General features: G+C 37.3%; 1 protein-coding gene across 3 annotated transcripts in view; it reads right to left on the reverse strand.

Annotated features, from left to right (window-relative positions):
• Positions 1-316: 316 nt before the first annotated feature.
• The window catches only part of CRPPA (CDP-L-ribitol pyrophosphorylase A), a 124651-nt gene continuing 101845 nt past the window's right edge, over positions 317-23122 (reverse strand). For all 3 annotated transcript variants that reach the window (XR_010829147.1, XM_066991781.1, XM_066991783.1), the window contains one exon: positions 317-1736. Coding sequence is in view for 1 of the 3 variants with exons in the window: in XM_066991781.1 (XP_066847882.1) it covers positions 1632-1736 (105 nt within the window). In the remaining 2 variants the exon portion in view is untranslated. The remainder of the gene's footprint in view (positions 1737-23122) is intronic.

The following is a 23122-nucleotide window of genomic DNA, read 5'->3' on the forward strand; positions in this document are numbered from 1 at the left end:
CAGTGGAAGGGAGATGGGGAACTCCTTCAGCCAGCACTGGCATTGTCACCCTCTGTTGTTGAACCACAACAGTCAGAGCTTTTCTCCCTCTGCCTGTTTGAAGAGCTGAGCTGCAGGAAAGAACTTCCCACACCCATTGGATAATGGAGAGACAAATTTCTGAGTCAAAATCAGAAGCCTTATTCGAGATGGGTTTTGAAAGGTTTATCTAGCGTGGAGAAGGATCCATCCTGAATGCCAAGACTGACATTCTGCACTTTACTTGACCTGCCTATTTCATTGTACTGGCTAAGACCAGGCTAAATTTTCCTGGCTAAATTACTTTCTACATCTGGGATCTATAAGGATTTTGTGAATTCTCTACAAGTCCCTCATGCCCAGATATGAGTGACTGTCCTCAGGAAAGCACAGCAGTAGTCAAGTAGCTGATACTTTTGATTTCAGAGGGAAACTTGAGGAACTCAGCACAGACAGAAGGGGAGGCTCACTGAACACCTGGTGGGGTTGATTCATTAAGACCCTGTTCCAGTCACTGCAGGTATGGAAGACATTAACCCAGGTCCTCCACAAGCTGAAGGAATGCTGTAATTCCTCCTGAGTCTGATGCATAGAGAGGGACAGGTGCTTTCAGGGACTGTCCTTTTCTCACACTGCTCTCAGTGGTTGTGATGCCTGGAGATAGTTAACGTAGCAGCCATTCACCATTTTACCCTTCTGTCCCAACTTTCCACACTTGAATATCAATGTAGCCTACATTTGAACCCATGACACTCAGTTCTCTTCACGACAATTTAATACATACATGTTGTAAACAGCAAGAGATTAAAATTATAATAATCTTGTAGATGAACTAACAGATTCCTCCTGTTTCTCCATTACCTACAAACTGAGTTGAATAACGTTTTTTCAGTCTTATCCCGTTTCTTTGTAGCATGGATATGCACATGCATGCACATGCATATGCACATATAGAGTTTGTGTAATACAGTACTCAGCAAAGCAATTGGAGCTACTTCTGAATGATCGCACATGGGTACTGGAAGTAGTATTAGCACTAAGGAGTGCTACAGCCAGAGCATTCCTTATCTGTAAAACTGGGCTATAGCACTTTGATGTCCCCATGCACATCCTTTGTTTTGTTACCCTTCACTCCATGGAGGACAGGGACCTGACCAAACACTGCTTGCAATGTGCATTTCCACTGACATCAGTAAGGCTATACCGTATAATAAACTCCACACTCATTAATATGTATAGCAGCAATATTAAAATAATTTCATATAAAGAACAAGAGCTGTGTTTTAGGATTAATTCATTTAATGCAGTCCTAGAGTACAACATACATGCATGCGTTAAAGACAATTCTGCGTGAAGACTGAACATTTTGGTGTCCTCTGTGCACCTATTTAAATGATCAGTACTTCACAAAAAAAGTGTATTTCAGAATGATTTGTGCACTTTATACGTAATATCAGACTTATATTTAAAGTATCAAAAATATGTTGTTAAAAGATCTTAATAGTAAACGTCATAAATCCAGAGTTTTCATCAAAGGGTAAAATGATTCAAGACCTTTGGTGAATGCATGATGAAAAAGAAACATTTCCAAAAGCTACAAATGATTTATGGTCTTATGCTACCAACAGCTGTCCAATCAGCTCAGGATTTCTGTCCTTTATTAATGCCATGGTCAGAGCTGCAGCAGAATTTACTGTCTCCTGAAGTGGGAAATGATCCTGCAAAAAAAAAAAATAAAAAAGGAGCAGGGAAAGCAACACATTAACAAAACTGGAAAAAGTAAATATTTAACATCAATTTTCAAGTATACAAAATTACCATATGATTGTTGAAAAAAAAAATCTAAACATTTATTTGCACTTATTAGGAGAAAAACTTAAAAAACTTATTTTTCTAAAGAAACAGAGTTTTGTAGCAATATCAGTTTTCCAGTCTCCACAACAACCTAAAAAGTTAAGTTATTTTTAAAAAGGCAATGTATTGTAGTTGCTGGAATTAATGCGATCTACCCAGAGATAAGCAAAATGGAAGCTTGATTCTATCCTTTCCTTCCTAACTGATTTTTAAAATCTAAAAGGTAGTCAAAATTTTGGGTTTTAAAACATTGAAGATGAATGCAGGATTGAATTAAGTAGCATACTGAAAGACCGATATCTTCAGTACGTACTGAATCCCATCTCTATCCTACAAGCTACTTAAGCTCACAAACTCAAAGGTGTTTAAGCACTGAGACTTCAGGAGGTTAGGCTGAACTTTGTGTCACATAACTTTAAGTGTCCTGGTTTTGATAGGCGACTATAGAGACCAACACAGGTAGAAACTTTGATAACATGCTTCTAACTGAGCACTCCAGCTCCCGTTTGAAAAAGCCCTTTGTCAAATTGCCAAGTTTTCTTAATTACGTTGACTACAAAAGGTTGGCCTCTTGCAACCAGCATCCTTTTCATTTGCTCACTGGGAAAATATCAATAGGTGCAGTCAGGTGCAGACGCATCCCTGGAGAGAGAAATAGGAGGGAGCAATTTGTGTGAAGCAACAGAGAAAAAGAAAGGTCTATGAAACTCTTGGGAGAATCTGGAAGTTTCAAATACAGAAAGTGAACCACAAAGAGAAAGCAAGGGCTGTTATTCATATCCATAGTAGATAAGATTGGAAGCAATAGGCTTAAGGGACTTAAACTGCCAAATAAATTAGTCAGGAAAGTAATACAAAGGAACAGGTTACTGAACAAATTAAGAACTTCATCATTAGGGTCTTGTAAAACACCCTGGATACATGTAGAGCAGGTACAGTTTTCTGTCTAGGGTGGAAGATGGAACGGTTTGATTCCAAATCTTTTCACCACTAATTTTCTAAGATGCTATATCAAGGAAGTACTTGTAGATGACATGTTTAAGAAACTTGGATTAATGGAGAAAGGGGAAATGGCTTCAATAACTTATACAAAAACATAATGTTAATGACTGTTTTTTAATTTTTAAATTAACTCCATCCTAGCCGAAACCAGGTCATTAAGGAATAAGGCCAGAGGGACCTACCTATTCATCTAGTACAAAGGGGAGCTGCAGGCTTAGAAGCTGGGGTTGAAGGAAAAACTCATAGAGGAAAGATATCTCTGGAACACTCCACATTTTGTCGAATCATATATTATCACCTTCTTATTAACTATGTACTTTGCGTAAAAGACAGTAAACATGCCAGGAAGGTAAATAGGTAGAATGAGAAATAGTTTATACCTGATTCTTTTATCATTGCTAGAAAAATGATATTTGCATTTGACTAGATTTTTATCTTAAAAATCATCAAATAAGTAAGCCGGTACAATTTGTAAAATTCCCTTATAAAAGATTACACTCCTCACAATTTTGTTTAACATACAGTAAAATTATTTACTACTGGTCTAAAATAGTGTCTGCTGTGTACTGAGCAATGCTCTCCATCAAGCTATGCAATGCAGGGGAACTCAGTTCAGCAAGGAGTGCAGAAGTGTACTCAGAGGTCCTGCCTGCCCAGGATCTTTTGTCACAGACTGAAGGTGCAAAGAGGAACTCCAAACCCACTACTCAAATTTGGTAGGGGTTTCACATCCTCATTTCCCATGGCTATAAATCACTGTATAACGTACAAGGAGAGTGGAAGTCATGTGCACGCACCCATTCAGACAGCAAACACTGCAATCACTGTCAAGATCTTGCAGCACATTTCTTGATCTCCAGCAGCGCCAGCCTCTTTGCACCCCTCATCACTTTTTGTTCAGTTTGTCTTGAGAAGCACTTCACAACTACAGACACTAGGAATTCCAAATGGGCTTCCAGCCATATCTGAAGTTGGCTGGAGGTGTGTATTTTTTTTCCCATTTAACAAAAAAGAAAAAAATGCACCTGGCCAGGAATGCTCTTAATGTTTCTCCCAATAAATCTTTCCACATCCTCTGTTGGTTACTGGATTCAGTACACATTCCTTTGCAGTAATAAATTATTTAAGTTTTTGAACATAAAAGGAAGCAAGAGAAAGAAATTTAGCTTTCACAGGAGAGATTGAAAGTGACACCATAAGATTCCTGTAAACTGAAAAAAGCTTTTTATAAACCTAAGCCTAAAACTAAGGCTTTAGCGCTAATTTTCATGTTCTGAAGGAAAGACGTAAAAAAATATGAATAATATTAGCAACCCAGGCAATGTGGCACAGTAATGTGTACAGAAACATGCGTGAAGAAGAAATGTACATAAACCTAAGTGATTTTTTTTTTTTTTTAAGGAACTGGCAGAAATAAAAATCCATTTGCAGCCCCATTACCCCATTTTTAATACTTTGATTATAACTACTAATATTATCGCTACTTAGAAAACTTACTAATTCTTGTCTTTGTTAGAATCAGTCTATACCATGGCAGGAACAATGAACTATCATACAGGATTGGTCCCTGTACAGGATTTGTCCCTGGAAGTCTCTCTTTAGAAATAGCCAGAGCTAAATCCTTTAAGCAAATATACTTTATCCTATTTAAGATAACAAATATAACAGGAAGTATATTCTTAACATTTTGCAATTATGTGGTTACATTTTATAACGAAGAATGTACTGCAGCTCTCAAAAGTGCAAGCGTTTGTGATAGGGGTCACTCCTTTTAGAGCTGCGCTGTCACCCCTTCCCGGCAACACTGTCCCAGCCCGACCCCAGGGTCACCCGCGCGCTGAGCAGGGTTCGGCCCCTGGGCCTCCCGGCCCCAGGTCTCGGCGTGGAAGAGAAATAGGTCACGCAAAGGTTAAGCATGTGCTGACTTGAACTTGCTTTATTCCCACAGTCACAGCGTTACTGGAAAGAGGTAGTAAATAGCACACAGAGGTGGACTCTTCCAGGAATTCCTAAATCATTGTATATCCTGTATCCTTCTGAGAATCAAAACATGCTCTCATCCTAGGAACCACTACTGTAGCTTCTATTTGTCACGGCCTGTGCATTGCTATTTATCTTTTGACGAGTATTTCTAGTGCTTACTATCACCAATAAGCAAACAGAAAAAGAAATATTTGCAACTGAAGGAGAAGGCTTTGTTCAAAGTATAGGGAAAATGTTGACTGATGCAATGGTTAAGTTGTATCTTCAGTATTCTTTCCCCTCTTCTGAATCCTGCTAAGAAATTGTTTAATTTTTAGGCCATTACTGAGCATTTAAGCAGATATTTTCAATATACACAATGATGCTCCACTTTTTCCTATGTAGGCAATTTAGAAGTGTTTATGAAGAATATAAAAAGAGTTCAGATGACAGAATTAGACAACAGCCCAGGAAAGAAAATGAATCTTCTGGATCTTTATTAATTTATGGTTAAACAAATAAGTGAACAAGTCTCCTGGCTATACCCTTAAAACACCCATGTTTCTGACACTGCAATGTTATTTCTGGCAACAGTGCTGGTTACAGCTGATAGTGCCTACAGGGAGGCTTCAATAAGGATGCCAGGACAAATTTAATCTACCACACCTAACTCCATTGCACATACAGGCCTCCAAACTTCTTTTATATTCAATGGCATAGTACTAAATCTTTCAAAAACCTCATTATTAGTTGCAGGAAGTCAAATAATCAAGCAGAACCAGGTCTTCACATGTCTAATTGTCTGACATGTTCGGATATATTGTAACCATGATAAAAAGCAGGATGTCAGAAAAGAAGGAGCAATACAAATCCTCATGTAGCCCACAAGAGCGCTCCCACATCATTGCCCACCCACTGCTCAGCTCGGCGAATTCCAAGAAGAGAACATACTTCAGTGCACTAGTCAGTGAATGCATATCCGTGCATGCACTGGATGGATCAAACACGAATAGTTCTTTCACTCATCAACGAAATCTTTAAAAAAAGACCGTGACCTTTAAATCAGACTCAGAGGCAGCAACAATTTTAATGGCTTTAATGACTGAGGTTCCACATGATCAACTGATGTGCTATGATCCCCCCTAAACCATTGTGATATTCACTCTCTATTCATTTCATCCAGTTGACTTAAATGAGTCTCTTGTAAGAAAGAAAAACCAAAACCCCCTAACATTTCTTGGCCATTAATAAAGAGAATTTTTTTTATTGTTTGAACAGATGATTAACTACATTTATAAGCTAAAAACAAAACTTTTACCACTTTATATTTATGTACTTTGGAAAAGAAAGTACTCAGAAACACTGCCAACCTTATAAACCATAAATCCACATAACAGCACTTTGATTCCAAAATAAAATATCCACTTTGTCTGTTATTAAATAGTAAAAATATTCCAACATAACCATATTGTATGATGGTTATAACTCATATTCAGAATTTATTTGATGTAGAGTTACTGACTGTAGGGGTTTTCTGGTCTGCAGAATAAGACTGGAAATGCATACAGGGACAGAGTTAAAATTGTGTTTGGAACATGCAATGTGATATTTTACAAATGTGCATTTATTTAAGAAACTGTGAGGGTATCTGAATATTTATTGACATTCCCCTAACGATTCATTTCTTTGCTTCAGTCTGTTTAGGATATTTTTTTCCAGCTGGAACTTCAGATACATGCATTTCAATTTACATATGTACTAGTTCAATCTAAATATAGCCGGAAAAACACATACTCCCCTTTGTAGCTCAAAAAAGACCTCTGTAGGTATTACCACTGCCTTTTACTGCATCACTCCAAAAGCATAAGACAGCCATGTTCCGTTATTTGCATTCTGTTTTGCTGTAATATTGTTTGACTTGCCTGTTAATACAGTTTTTACACATGAATAGGACTGCGATGCTAGCCCTGATCACATGGCAGAGAGAAAACCTGAAAACGTGATATAAAGACAGGGCTAAACCTAGGGAACATCCATACAGCTGCATTTGTACCAGGAAAGGCGAGAGGCCAGGGCATGTGCTGGCGCACTGGCGTGCCCTCACCCTTGCTGCTCTATTGTACACTAGCTCCCTGGCATAGTTTTGGCTCCTGCCAGCTAACATGTTCCCAGACAATGGCTGGGCATGGTTCAGGGGACAGCACAGGCCAGGGACTGCTCCCAGGAGACAGTCTGAATGAGGCCACCCTCTTTTGGGAAAAAGAGAACTTAGCCATATGGACATGAGACATGCTGTGTCTTTTAGCCTTAGGATGCGAGAACCATCCCTGGCCTGTTTTACTTGCCATTATAGATGTAGCCTGAGCATCACTGTGAAGTGACAGTTGTGCCTTTCTCTCTCTACTCAAACACATCAAAAATACATAGACCTACAAATATACCCCCCAGAACGTGGCGCAGACACCACATAGCTACCACAAAAACACAGTCAGTTAAAACAAATAAAAAAATTACTGTTCTATGGAAACCTTTCCCTTTAAACCACTTCAGCATGACAAAGTGAAAGAGATGGAGATGAACCACAGTGCAAGATGGCACTCGTGCTGTATCTCAGATTCCTGCCATCCCATGGAAAAAGCTGGGAACCAGCAGGAGGATGGCTTGATGAAGCATGCCCACTTCTCTCTTTTGCAGGGTGAGCCTGTGTGTACACCAGGCATGCCACAGGGCATGAGTGGAAGAGAAAATGGCTGCAAGAGTCTGTGTTCTGGCAAGCACATTGCAAAACACTGCATTGGCAGGACAAGAGGAGCTGCTATTAATTCAAAACTCCACCGGATGCTGCAAGTTATGCTAAGGCTAAACCAGGTGTGTCCAAAACTCACCTCATGCCACAGGTTGACTGCGTTTTACATGCCGACAAACCGAGTAGAGAATCTCTCCTCAAAAACCTCAACATTTGAAAATTTCTTCTTCATTTTTTTTATCTAAAATATGATCTGGGAAGATTAATGGTCTTTAACTATTAGAAATCAACAATATAAAATTGTTTGGTTTTTATTCAAACTTTACCATAGATTCATGAAGGAGCATTTTTTTCCACTCAAGATATGTAGTGGCATGCATCTACATATTAAAGCAACTTCCATTTGTGTAACGCTACAAATTAATCTCCTTTCTTCTTAGAATGTTTCCACATGAGATTTTTAATCCATGTGCCAAAGGATCTATTGATAAGTCATATCTCATACATAATATCAATGCAACAATTTACCTCAATAAGAAGACAGCTATGCAGATCATTCTAAAAGATAAGAAAGATATTTCTCTGAATATTTTTAGCTTTCCTTTCAAGTAATACATAAATAAGGTAGCATTTGAGTTCAGATAGGTAGCTGCGTTCAGTATCACTGCAGCAGGTTCACAACTCAACCTTTGTATACACAGCCTTGCTTCCTTTCTGAACTAAGAAAATGCAATCAGTTCATCAGTGGATAGAAACAAAAATAATTTAGAGATTTAGATGCTCTGGATGCAAATGGAAAATTAAGAAGAGATGTGAGTGGCACTGGAAGAACCACATCATCACTGTGTTAATGGAGCCTAGTTAATTATGCACCTATTAGTATAAACTCTGATATATCTGGGTTAGTTCCTGCAGTTAAACAGCTGTACAACCATACTACAGTCTACCCAAACCCAGGTAAGTTGTGAATAAATATGTGAGACTGTACTGCACTGCATCTCCCACACCCTCCTGCACTATTCATCAATCATGACTCTTATCATAGAATCATAGAATCATTAAGGTTGGAAAAGACCTCCAGGATCATCTGGTCCAACCATCTCCCTACCACTGATATCACCCACTAAACCATGTCCCTAAGCATCATGCCCAACCTTTCCTTAAACAGCCCCAGGGATGGTGACTCCCTGGGGATTCCCTGGGCAACCCGTTCCAATGCCTGACTACTCTTTCTGAGAAGAAATGTCTCCTAATTTCCAACCTAAACCTCCCCTGGCGCAACTTGAGGCCATTCCCTCTAGTCCTGTCGCTAGTTATCTGTGAGAAGAGGCCGACCCCCAGCTCCCCACACCTTCCTTTCAGGTAGCTGTAGAGAGCCATAAGGTCTCCCCTGAGCCTCCTCTTCCCCAGACTAAACAACCCCAGTTCCCTCAGCCGCTCCTCACAGGATTTGTGTTCCAGGCCCTTCACCAGCTTTGTAGTCCTTCTCTGGACATGCTCCAGGGCCTCGATGTCCTTCTTGTAGTGAGGGGCCCAAAGCTGAACACAGTACTTGAGGTGCAGCCTCACCAGAGCTGAGTACAGGGGGACGATCACCTCCCTGGTCCTGCTGGCTGCACTATTCCTGACACAAACCAGGACGATGTTGGCCTTGTTGGCCACCCGGGCTCACTGCTGGCTCATGTTCAGGTGAGCATCAGCCAACACCCCCAGATCCTTTTCCTCTGCACAGCTTTCCAGCCACTCTGCCCCAAGCCTGTAGTGTTGCACGGGGTTGTTGTGGCCAAAGTGCAGGATCCTTATATTTTATCACAAGAAAATGGAAAGCCATCAACGCATAAAATGACAGTATAGATACACTGATGATAGACAAGTATTTTACATTTCCTGGAGTCTGTAAAGATTATGTCCCCAATGCCATTGCATATATTTTTTCACCTAAAATTCAGATTTAAAACTGAAGGTAAATGTCATTCTTTTGTTTAAAACAAAGAAACAAACAAAAACCACAACACAAACACACAAAACAAAACAAATAGGATTCATTACTTTCTCTAGTATGAATAGAATGGACAGTATTCTCCTAAATTGGCAGTTTTGAAACAGCTCAAGTTTTTATGTTCTGCAAAATGTAGGTTACCAGGGTTCAGTTCCCCTCTTTGTGTGAGGTGATTAATAGTCCGCTGCCCCATGACCCACATTTTGGGGATCGAGATTAAATTCCTGTCGAGAGAGACCCACTCTACAGGGGCAGAATGTATCACAAGAGAGCAATGACAAGATTCCAGCCTAGAGGCCACTCCAGGTGCCTGGGGAGCAAGTCAGAGCTGCCTTCTAACCTTTGGTCTAAAACCTGGATTTTTTTTATTCTTTTGATGTAAAAGAAATGGACAGTCTTTGGAGCAGACAGAGCCAATGCCTCTGTCATTTGCAGACCTAGGCATTGTATTTCCTTGTTCTTGTCCTCTCCAAGGGCTTTTTTGTTTTTTCTTCCTGTAAGAAAAATTGTTAGCATGATCATACTAAATAATCAATAAAAAAATCTTGGCCAAAAAAAAACCTCTGAAAAAGTTGTCGTAAAGAGCACTTTCTGAATATTCAGTCATCGCAGCTTATGCAAAATTTTTAATTTAGCGCTTACCACCATCTGATCTAAGCTCTTGGCAATGGTGAGTATGCCAGCAGTGACAGCACAAGCATCTGTCAACCACTTTCCCCCTAAGTTGTTCAAGAAAGCTACCTAATGCTTGAGCTAGCAGCCAATTCTGCCACCTGCATGTGACTGGTCTAGAAATAAGCCATTTAGCAGATGTGGTAGTCTGCAAACTTGGAAGTATATTATGTGTTTGAGGTTTCTTAGAGGTGGTCTCTTAATGCAGTATGATACCAAATAAGACTATACTATGAAATGTATTAATGTTAACGAATGTTGCTGTTCTACCTAACAGGTCCTATGAGATACCACTCTGGTAACCTTGTAAAACACACCATAAGAGTTTTTAGCAGGAAGAAATAATTGCTTCTTACTATCAACATAGGAAAAATGAAATGCTCCTGAGGCACAGAAGACCAGCTTTCTCTGAGAATCACCACTGAAAACTGCTGAAAAGCTGAGATTAGGCTGAAGTTGACTGAAGCCGTGGCCAAGTCTTTCCTCTGGTTTCAGTAAGCTCTGGATCAATCCAATGGCACGGACAAATTCATGTGGGAGTGGGATGTAAGTCTTCCTCCACACAGCAGCAGCATATGATAGCGTTTCCCTCTGTGTGTATGCATGGTGGATCTTCTGCTGCCTGTTGCACTGCAAGAGCCTATAAACACTTTGATGGGCTGTGGTGATCAGCTTTGCAAGCAGCCAGGAATACATAGCAGACCCACCACACACACACATAAAAAAAAACGGGTAAAGCAGTGCTGGCCTCCTGCAAAACATAACACCCAGTCATGCAAATTGCTTGCAGACTGTTGTAGTACACTAGGCACCAACCAGTAACTCTGGATCATGTATGAATGCATTTCACACAGGGGAGTAGTAGCAGAGCAAAATCCATATCGCAGACTTTAAGCCGTTTTTCTCCTATTACTTATAAGCTGAAAAATATAGCACCTTGAAGCTCAGTGCCACTTGATGACTAGCCGTAGGTAAATTACAGGAAGCCAGCAGTATGTAGGAAGGCAAAAACGTTGTTGTAGAGAAGACCGAGAAAAGTGATGGGGGAACATGCTAGGAGAAAGCGGAAAAGAAGAAGCAGCAGGGGTGAAAGTGAGGGTCACACTGAATTCCTCAGAGAGTTTTTCCAATAAGTTGAGCAATGCTTCTATTTTGTTCATTCAGTAGTTCATGTTAAAATATTTTTCCCTTTCTTCCAACTTACTTAAGGCAATTCAGTGGAAAGATCTTCCTTTCCTATGCATTTCTGAACGCACAGAAAGATATAATTTTACTTGAATTAAACTACAAAAATGTTCCAGGCTACCACACTAACCATCAGACATTTTCTCATGTATGATTCAGTTGCATAATCACCGTTCTTTACCTTTTCCTCAACATTTATGCTGCCACTAAGAGAAAAGAAACAGATATCAATACAGTAATAAAAAGTACCTTACAATATTACAATGACAGAAAATTCCTCGAGATGAATTCTAATTTCAGATGAGTCTCACTTGTATAGGAATGAAGGTCAGAGACCCCTGCTTCTTGTCTTTGACCTCCTTTTAGGAAGGTCAAAACCTTCCTAAAAGGAGGTCAAAACCTTCCTAAAACCTGTAAATCCTTCCAAAACCTGTAAATTTCATACAAACACTGTGTACCAGTTCCCTCAAATTAAGTACCCAACTATCTCATTCCTCAAAATATAAAAAGACATGCCATTGCTAAAGATCAGGAGAGATTACTATCATTGCCAGAGGCTCTATCTGATAGGAAAATTGTGTCATATACTGCAAGTAAAAAAAATAAAAAAATTCAAAGACCTAGTAGCACATTTCTACTCAGTGAGATCTGAGGTCATCAGTGTAATCATAAAATTATAAGTAGGTAAGCATCACATATCCGAATGCATCTCTTTACTGTTAGAGCACAATCCATCCTTCTTACTTCTGATCTTACAAAAACCACCTAATGAGGAGAGAGAAGGCAATACAGTGCTTCTTCAAAGAAATTTTCAGTAAGAGCAAAAGTACATATCTTACAGTAAACTTAACAATATATATTTCAAAATTATAGGTTTTTCCTTTCTGTTCCATATAATATTGAAAACATAGATTAGCTGTTGCATATTTCAAGAAGAAAAATGAACACAATGATTTGCAAACCTCTAAGTTGCTAATATGCAGAACAATGCATGAAATGCCTTAGCTATCACAGATTACAGAATTCTGCATACATATATGCAGGAGGGGTTTTACATAATTTGTGGCATAATTTTGACATACAATTCATGACTGTGGTTTCCAGTGATATAAAGAAAGACTGGGAGACTTTGAATTACTGTGACTATAACAAAATGGGAAAGTCTTCAGAAAGAAGGAGCAATGCATTTGAATCTGCAGTGGAATGCTGAAAATCAGTGCAGAGGAAATGTGAGCATTTTTTTTACATTATCTCAGTGTAAAGCACATTTTTCTTCCCTCCTCTAGGTGCTAACTTCATGCAGAAAATTATGCATAAGAGATATCCGGCCCTCCAAAAGAAGCAGAGGCATGTTTGCATCCATTTCAATATAAGTGTTCTGTTCAGTCATTAAAATCTTCATTATACAACTCCTACAGACTGTGAATAATCTGAAATACAAGCACACGGCTGCAGTAACTAATTGATTGGAAACATTCCTCTTGATTACAGATAATTTATTTGAGATGGTTCACAAGAAAAACTCTATAGTCTATTAAAAAACAAAATTAAAACTTCTCCTTTGGGGAAAGAAATAAACAAAAACCAAGAGATTCTGAGGGACAAAGTATGTGTACACATGTGCTGTGCTATTGTTCACATCCCAGTCTTGTGGCTTCCAAACTTTTCAGATGATAATATCAGTGCAGTGGGGTAAAGGCCACATTCCATTTCTTGGTTACAGAAATATAAACCAAAGTAACTACAGTATTACCAGCCCAGTCACTTTGCAATTACGGAGACTGAAATTCAACTTCAAACTCTACAGTTTGCTATGCATGACCTAATATGTAATTGCTTTTAAACTGATCTCTCAAACCTTCAAAAGAAGCTTTAAAGTAACTTAAATGTCAGTGTTTTGGATAGTGAGATACGGTGAGAAGGAGCGGCTGTCTAGAAGCTCATTGTTAAGGATTTGATTGCAGATTTCCCTAATCTGATGTTCTTCATTGAATATAGCAAGTTGTTTGCAAATGGCTCTTGAGTTGCATCACTTCATCATTTCATGAGTCTGACTACAGAATAAAACTTAAATACTTATCTTTAAGTTACACACTGAAATTTGAAAACATTCTTGAATTATACCTTAGCACCTGACATTTAATATCCTTCCTATATATTTCATCACTCAAATTCTACTTCTTTGACAATATTCAGGTGACCTTTAGATACAGTTTATGCCCCATCCCTGACTTCTCTTCCAGGCTACTACTGAGGTACTACAATCTAGGGATATGAACTGAATCCCTATCTGGAAATAATAATGATTTCTAAAATAAGTTACCTGTTCCAAACTCTCAATTTTTCCATTCTCTAGTTCTTTGTCTGTCCTCCTTAATTCATGGCCTAAAGCCACAACAAATAGAGCACTTGCCTGTGTTAAAATTTTCAGTTTAGCAATGTAGAAAGCATGTACATTTTGAAAAATTAATCCTAGAGTAAAGATGGTACTTGAAGTCTGGTGTGAGCAGAGGCACTGTGATCAGGAAGCAGCAGCAAACACCCAGTGTCAACTCCAACAGATGGGTCAGAGAAGAATTATAAAAGCGCACTGGGAAAACACTGTGGCAAAAGTGCTCCTGCATGCTGGGAGGAATGGAGAGCCCAGAACATGGGCCCAGTGCCTTTTCATGGAAGAATGAATGGTAACAAAGGATGGACAGGGCTTAGGGGCATAGTGCAACTCTTAAAGATAAAACTGAAGTGTCCTCAAGCCAGCTAACTTGCTAGCAGTCTGACTGCAACAGCACAAAATGCCAACACGGACTAATCACATGCACATCCTCACTTTTCTCGGGTGTTTTTCATAAGCAGCCCAAGTTGCAATGGCTGTTCTGAGTCTGGGCCCCAACCTGACCATGCCTCCATAGCTTGAACAGCACGGAGGAGTCCGATTAAATGGTGCTGCACTAAATGGTCACGTAGCTGGAGGGGCGAATACCAAATTTCCAGAAGAAACATTCTTTTGAGTATAAGCCCAGCAACAGGAAGGCAGAAGAGGGCCCATAACTTGCCTTTTAGCTAAAACACAACAAACAGACAAAGCAGTTAGTACCATTCCTTAGGGTTCACTAGGAAATGTATATACCTCCCAATTTTAAGACAGATGTGCTTATTTTAGATTCTCATTTTCTTTTAAGCTACAAGAGTCCAGCTACACCACAAAGATAGATCTCACAGATGTTCTCTTATATAAAAATCAGGGTTTGCCAAGACAGGCTTCTTTCTTTCTGCCAGTTAATAACAGCACAAACCATGTAACACAATAGCCTGTCTATATGTAAACAAAGGCACTCAAAATGAAAATATATCCAAGTGATAAAACTCTTGTGAAATATCAAAAATTTGTTCCTGTGCTTTTAGAAAAAAAAAGGCTATTTTAAAACTAGCCCCTCATTTCCCTATCTCTTGCTGAAAGAAATAAAGGAACACGACCAGTTTTGCTTTGGCAGATGGATTAATTGTACTCTGTAATTAAGATGTTTTATTAGAACTAAAACAGATGAAATGTTCTGTTAGCTACGAACACATCTCTTTTTATGAGAATAGCACTCAGGTATGTTGTATCTCAAGTTGCATAACCGAAGTCTATGTTCCACCACTTTTAAGACTTTCAAATAAATGGTTACCAAAGCTTCCTTTCAAAACAACCTGAAACCATCTTGTGCGTACTTGCAACTTCAGGTATGTCTGTGACTGACTGCAAAGATAAGTTCAGTTCTCCCTTATATTCTGTCATAATAGGCATTTGATTAACAGACTATTTATTAAAGTCTCTAAGTTCACGACTAAACACGATGTGTAAGAGTTCACCACATCACTTACTCCTCACTTTATAATTTGGATCATGCAAAGCTAACTGAAATCAAAGGGCTGAGAAAAAGTGACCAGTGTTATCTCCATGGTGATGGGTATTAGTCATTCTCATTAAAAAAAAGATCCATTCTTCAAGACAGAAAGGGAAAAGAGGCAATATCAGTGTCTTGTAGACTGCCTGCATGTGGTGTTGTTAATATTTTTCATCTTTCCTTAAAAGATAAATATTCAGCTAGATACAACTATTGCCAATATCTGGAAGTGATGCAAGAATCACCATGTTGGACACTAAGTATATATCTGTATAATTCACTTCCAGGATCTCTAAAGCATTTTTAAAATGTCAACTGGTAATAATACTTAAAACAGTCTCAGGAATAGTTTAGAGGGCTTAACAAATTTGTTGGATTATTTTCTAAATATAACCATCAAAAATGAAAGCAAGCAGAACACTAGTTTTCATCCTGCTAGTAATTTTGACAGAAGTTAATCATTATAGATCCTGGATGTAAGTTTCAAGACTACAGAGGAGTTTTAAATTGATTTTTACAAGCCAGTACTTCTGTAAAAATTGTATTGTAATACCATTTATGTTTAAGGGAGTCTTAGTAGTGATTGATTTGGTCATTAATTTTTGTTGGAGTCTCCTGATACTTATAGCTACAGAGGAAATAACCCTTATGAAGTGGTAGAGTTACTCAGGTGAGAACACTGGCTGACACAGCCTCCATAATATGATCCTGAACAAGCACCGTGTGAGCTCAGCTCTTGTAGGCTGTAGAATTGCGATGCTATAGCTTTGTTTGGTTAAAAAGAAAAGGAATGGAGCTCTGTTTAAGCCTTGTCCAGATATAAAACTCATTTAACTGCTCAAATAAGTTAGGTGTTAGCTAAGAACAAATCTCCTGGTGCTTCAACTAGAAAGCACAACTTTTACTTTTTCTCTTTTACACACTTTTTTTCCTCCCAGCTTCAGTATTCACTTCCAATTTCACAGCTGCATTTTTAAGTGCATGTATCTTTTTACATGGGCAATGATTTCACATTGTTCATCTCCTCAGCCTGTATTGATTAGATGAATGTGTGGTTTGGCTTTTTACGGCCATGCTTTAAAAGTTTCCTCTGGACAAAAGAAGCAATCTCAAACTCCATTTCCACTAATTCCTCTCTTGACTCAACATCTCTTTTGTCTTCAGCAAACTGTATTCCCTTGTGCCTACTCTTGGCCTCAGCTTTTATCCTGTATGCTCTAGTTCCATAAATCTGCTGTCTATTCAGTATGCACAGCTATGTCTGCAGCAGTATGTTCGTGCCACAGCCTCATCTCTTAGCACTCCTCATGTCCCCAGTCACAATGTCTCCTTCACATTAACTACGGAGATTAACTTTCTATTATTTTCTTGAAGTTCACCCTTTAGGAACTTTTACATTAACTTTTGCTACTAAGTACCCTTTCACAGGCTCAAATGGGGTTCCAGTCAAACAAATCTAACAGAACTACAAGTTCTCTTCAAAGTCCATTAACAAAACACAAGCTCTCTTTTACTTGGGACTGTCTATGGACTAACTCCAGTGCAATGCTGGGACTTAAAAATCTTCGTTTTCTGTTACTGCTTTCTGATTAATTCCCACTGGTTTCCACATATCCTTTCCTATAACTAGCAGAAAGGATTTCCTGATTTTTTTTTACCCTTATCTTCATCAGAAAAATATTCTTGTCGGCATGCCTCAGTTATTTTCCTTTTCTTATAATCTTGATGCTGCACCATGTATTTTTACATAAACTACAATGGAAACTTGTATTAGAAAAAAATCTTTCTGTCTTCCAATCCTCTTAATATTTTGAAATAATTTTCAAACCTTTGCTCTTCTTACCAATATACTGGACAATACAAAGGACTAGTTCAGTTTTTCCCAAGAATCCAAAACCTGTCTTTTCAAGATACAGATTTATTTATTATTTTTTTTAATAGAGAATCATTAGGTCTAAAGCCAAAGTGAAATCTTTCATGGTAATGCTTACACAACATATCAAGAGTATTTTTCTGACTGACACTAGAACATCTGACTTCTTTACTATTATTTTTTTTCCAAACATTTTCAATACAATTTATTGGTTTCTATTAGTAGGATACAAATTTCAAGTGTCAATTTTAAGTTTTGCATCTTTGTTCATGCCCGATCTAATAGCCTTATGAACATACACTAGAATTAATTTGTTCAATCAAACTTAAAAGAACAAATGCAGTTATATATATGCAGTTATATATATATATATATATATATATATAAATGCAGGTAAAAAGATCTGTGGTTTCCATTAATGTAACACAAATATCAATTAGGGGCAATACTAATAATTTTGCAGTATCATTTAAAATGATTAATCAGGGAGTTTTTTCTCTCTAAAATTTGATCCAGTTATTGGAAACAACATATTTTAAAATGCAGAGCTACTCATAATATAAAATGCAATCAGGCCAAAACCACCTTTCCAAAAACATTTCTAGACTCACTCTGTGTCATTAGGATTCTTTTAGGGAAGTAATGAATTTAAAAAGCTCTGTATAAGAATCATTGCTTCTTCAGCTATTTTCCTATTGAGGAAATGTATGTGGCAACCGAAATGATTGTGTAATTCATATTCTGCAGTCAGCAAACACCAAGAGCTCTAAAGCCAAATCAGTCAATAGAAGCAATCCTTTAATGTGCTTAACTGATAATTTTCTGAGAAAGCTGCCATGGACCATACAATTTTCTAAGTCCTAGTGTTGACCACAGTGATGTTACTTTCTAGTGTGACTTTAGTATGTGTTTAAAGGAGCCAATACTGTATTTACACAATAGATAATACATAAACTTTAATAGGTTATGACAGGCATTGTATTTCAAGACAATTATAATTTGCCTCTAGTAGGCATGAGACTAAATACCTATTGAGTTTTACCACACAAGAAGTACTGTTTTGGACAAAAATGCCTGGATTATATTACTGATATAAAATTGAAAATTTAGAAATAAAAGAAAACAAGGCTACATTATTTATTTGTGAATGATCTCATTGCACACCAGCTCCAGAATACTAATTTTACCAGGAACCCTGAAGCTATTTGTAATGGCAATTGCTATCAGTTCGCTTTCAATTTCTTAACCTATTAGACAAACAAAAATATTGTTCAGACAAAAACTAGAACAGATTCTCATAAACATTGCAATGCAAAAGTACTGCATGATTGTGAGGTTCTGCCAGCACCCACTGTTTAGAGATCATGCACTAATACGATCTGACTTGTTAACTTACAATCTGAAAACATTTCAAAAAGTTCAAAATCACAAAACAGTGCAAATTCCTGACCAAATGGTCAAAATTCAACACGGATTCATTACAAAGCTAGTGCGTGAATCCTTGTATCTGAGTAAGACTTTACTGGGTAGTACAAACTGCTATCTATTTTGCAATTGCAGTTAAGGTTTGTTACTTGTGAATTATTCTAAAATTTATTTTGGAAACAGTTCCTTCTTTTGCAAGAAATGTATAAACATAAAAAGCATCAGAAGTCACCAAAACAGATTAGTTATGGCTGTGAGTCCCACCCTATGTAGAGATACACATTCAAAATTCAGCAAAATTTTAAGTCGATCACCCTTACAGTAGGTAGATATATACTCTGTAAAGTCACACAAATGAGGGTTGCAGTCATGTACTTCAGGTGTAATAACTGAGGTTGGCTTCTGGCAAATGCATTGCAAGACTGACAGTATACCATAAACGTCAGCTATCTTGGAAAAGTATAAATACTTCTGATATGAGTTCCTCATTTATCACAAACATGTCCATACTATACTTAAGCTAGGAATCTAAATCTATTACTGGCTTTATCTTTATAGAGAGCATTATTGATCAGTATCTGTACTTCAAAAATATTTTGAACTGGTCTTGATAAAACATGTAAAACGCATACCTTTGCTCCTACTATAAAAATTGCTTATGCATCTTTGAATGTTAGTTCATCAAATGGGGGACATTAGCATGAATGATGTGTTTACCAAAAATACATTTTGTTCACTACTGCTGCTAATTGTCTACTGGTCTCTCAAAGCTTAACTTTCTTTTATAAATTCTGCTTTGCAACTGTGGCTTGAGACATCACATGAAAAGTAATGAATGAAAAACAGAAGGTAAGACGGTACCATGCAGTTTAAACAGTTGAACTGTATAATCCAATTACATAAATAAAAGTAGGAATCAGATTCCAAAGGCAACATAAAAAGTGAGAAATCTGGCCTGTACACCAGTCAGAGGTACTCTTTCATATTTTATTTAACCTGAAAGGAGTTGAAAGTAGCAATGACCTACAGCTTCCTGGGGTACATGTATAAATGATGATTGAATGGCAGTGGAATTTACTGATAAGGATAATATATCCAGCCATGTGTATGTGCTTATACTTAAATAGGTTAATAGATTAATTTATTTATAGTAAGAATAATAACAACTTTTGAATACAGGACTAAAACTATTTCATAAGGATTTTCTTGTTAATATTTTTCCTATGTCCAAAAACATAACTTTTTGATAGTATTTGAGGGAAGAAGGTAAACAACTGCACTTTTACAGATAAAGGACTACCACAGTAAATTGATACAAACTCAGAGATTATCCCTACCAAACCCTATGGAGTAATTTGATTTGACATATTCAGGAAAATTATTTTAAATATATATATCTTTAAATATCTTTCTGTATACTATAAGGGATCCCCAGAGTCTAGTGTGATGAAAGAGATACAATGCTACCAAAAAAAAATTAAAAAAAAAATTAAAAATAACAATAGCAAAATAAAGAAATAGCAAGAGAGTGTTGTAACATTAATTTTGTATGCTTTACTTATTCAGGTACAGGCAAAGCATGGAGAGTCAGATGAACCTGAAGACTACACTTTATTACCAAGCTGAAAAAAAATAATAATACTATTTCAGTGGATTTCTGAATTAGTCCATTTTTTAGTATACAAAAAGTCCATCATATTAGATGATTCCATCATATATTATCCAATCATATTCATATTATATTATATATTTTATATTTTATATAATTATATATTATCCAATCATATCCGATCATATATTAGATTCCATCATAATAGATGATTTTACAAAGGCTGTGTCACATTAATTTCTTTTCATTCTCTGAAGCAATAGTTTTTTAGCTTGCTTTTCTTTTTAATGTCTTTTGTTTTGTTTCGTTTCGTTTTCAAAAAAACTCTACTAGCTGCATAGGCTATTCTAGTTGTGTAACTGAAACACCTAATTCAACAAAGTAAATATACTTGAGCTAATATTCCTGAAACTATTTAAGGAGCTAACAGCTAAATAATGTTTAAGAAGTGTCTGGCACTAGACATAGAAAATACGGATATTTGCAGATATAAATAACTAAAAGTTTTTTGTCGTTTTTGTTTTCCTTCTAACAATCTGGTTCTCTAAACTATAAAAGCCGGCAATCACTTACTGCTTTTAGGCTTGAATGTTTTCTGAACAGTGCGTCAGGATTTTATTAGCATTTAAATGCTTTTCTCCCATTATTAAGACAAAGTGGAATTTCAAGGAAGTGGTAGCATACCTTTAATTCCACTTCCCCTGCAGCACATAAATTGCTTCACTTCCATAAATTCTTACCACTTGCATAGAGCTCACTGGCTTCCCTCGTGTGGGATAAGCAACATCACAAAGACTCAGTGCAAGAGAAAGTAGAAGAAAAGACAGCTAAGAACCAGCAAAATTCATGAGTATTTCATTTTTGCTTCAATCTAGTTTACAATTGTGTATTTCCAATCTGTGCCAGCTGTCAACAATTCCTTTGGAACAGAAATGGCAAAGGAGTAGTCAGGGAGGACAAGGATGTGTTCTCTCTTTGCTATTGAGTTAGGAGAAGCAAATAGATGGCAAAAATGAGATTTCAGGTGATTCTAAGAAAATCCCAACTTGAGAAGAAGATTAATGGGTGATTTTGATTCCATTTGGATTCCATTCCTGGCTCAATCATGTAAGACAGAGCAGAGCATAAAATCCTATTAGCTGGTATATTTTTGAAATTTTGGCTCTGAGGCTGAATTTTAACCATTTACAATGAAGGTCTGTGAAGTAACCAACCTTCTAGCTGAATAAATGGTAAGGTATGAGAGGAAAACAGAGCAATCAGTAAACAAGCCTTCTGGCTGCTAACCATGTTCTGTTAGTATCCAGTTGCTCATTTCTTCAGCTTCCAGCTTTCCTTTTCTGATGTTTATTTGTCTCTGTTCTAACACAGATGGCTTTTTTTGATGGCTAATTGAATTAAGTACTTTTAAATAAAGGCTAATTTCTATCTAATTGTATTATGAAAGATGAAATGCATCCTCAGTTTTTCTATCACAACAAGCTGTATACAGAGAAATGCACATCCTGGTATGCATTAAAATATAGACAACCAGATTGACACAATCCACAGGAAATTAAGAACTGCAAAACCAGGCAATGAGAGAACAGCTCATGAAGTAGATACTAAAATTCACTCTTAAATCAGATGGCAGGTTTCAAAAACATATGAGATTTGGACACAGATTTGTAGAAGGGCTTGATGACTTTCAGTCAGTATTGGACAGGAAAACAGTGCTACAGTCCAGAAGTGTAACTTTCAAAATCTAAAGACACCCACAAGTGATGCATGCTTTTGACACCATGCTCCTCAGATACTCTGTTTAGGCACCAAACTGCTAAAAAGCAGATTATCTAGGTCTAAAACTTGCTAAATCTCTATACACTTTCTCTAAGTTGTCTGGCTTACTCTACCCAACACTACATGCAAAAAAATGGATAACTAAATCAAGAAGCCTGTTTCTCCTTCACTCCCTTCAGATCGAAGCCTACAACTTGGTTGCGTATTATAGTTGGATGTCCAAAACAAGTAAATGTAATATAGAAAGGAATGTTTGTTTGTTTGTTTGTTTTTTCATACTCCATACAACATCTTCTATTTGTTGCAGAAGCTCATTTATCTAAGAAAAATTCTTGTGTGGGAGCGAAGGATTTAAAAAAATCTGTTCTGAAGGAGAACATAACTTGATTTGATATATAAGCAGCAAAATGCTAAACCAAGTCCCATGGACTTTAATTTTTCATAAAAACAGCACCTAACCTGAAATTACTTGAATAGTCACTAAAAACAATGCATATCAAAAATATTATTGCATTATAAAACTGTGTGCAATTCTGTATTCATTATCTCCCATGCAGAGAAAATTATAATATAACTTGATAGATTTAAATTGTTATAAATGATATCTAAAAAGAGTTTTTTTGATTTTACTTCTTAACTGCTATAATAGCTTCTCACACAGAGAAGTCTGTCTTTTCTGTATCTCCCTCCACATGCTTCTTGTCTTGCAGGTGTGTTTTCAATTTACTTTCACATAGTGTCTTTACTCACTTACTTTTACTTAGGGCAAAAGTGCTACAAATAAGTAATATTTTCTTAAAGACCTATGATGTCTTCAATTTTCTCTAGTATGTTCAAATGGTGGGATGAGAACCTGCACTTCTCTCTTTCACCATACCCAAGAGCTTCTTGTGCGTTTTCACTCTATGGTTTTGATTGTGGAACTTATTTTAAAAGCACCTTTTGAAAATAACTCTCTATCCTAACTGTTCCTATGATTCACTTAGCACACAGTGGGACTTGCCTGTCTGTGCTGCCATTTGGAGGCAGCAGGACAAGGTAGACAATAGGGCTGAGAGGAATCTCATCAAATTCACCAGGGGGAAATGCAAAGTCCTGCCCCTAGGGAGGG

The sequence above is a fragment of the Anser cygnoides genome, chromosome 2 (genome assembly GCF_040182565.1).
Source record: "Anser cygnoides isolate HZ-2024a breed goose chromosome 2, Taihu_goose_T2T_genome, whole genome shotgun sequence".
NCBI classification, from domain to species: Eukaryota; Metazoa; Chordata; class Aves; order Anseriformes; family Anatidae; genus Anser; species Anser cygnoides.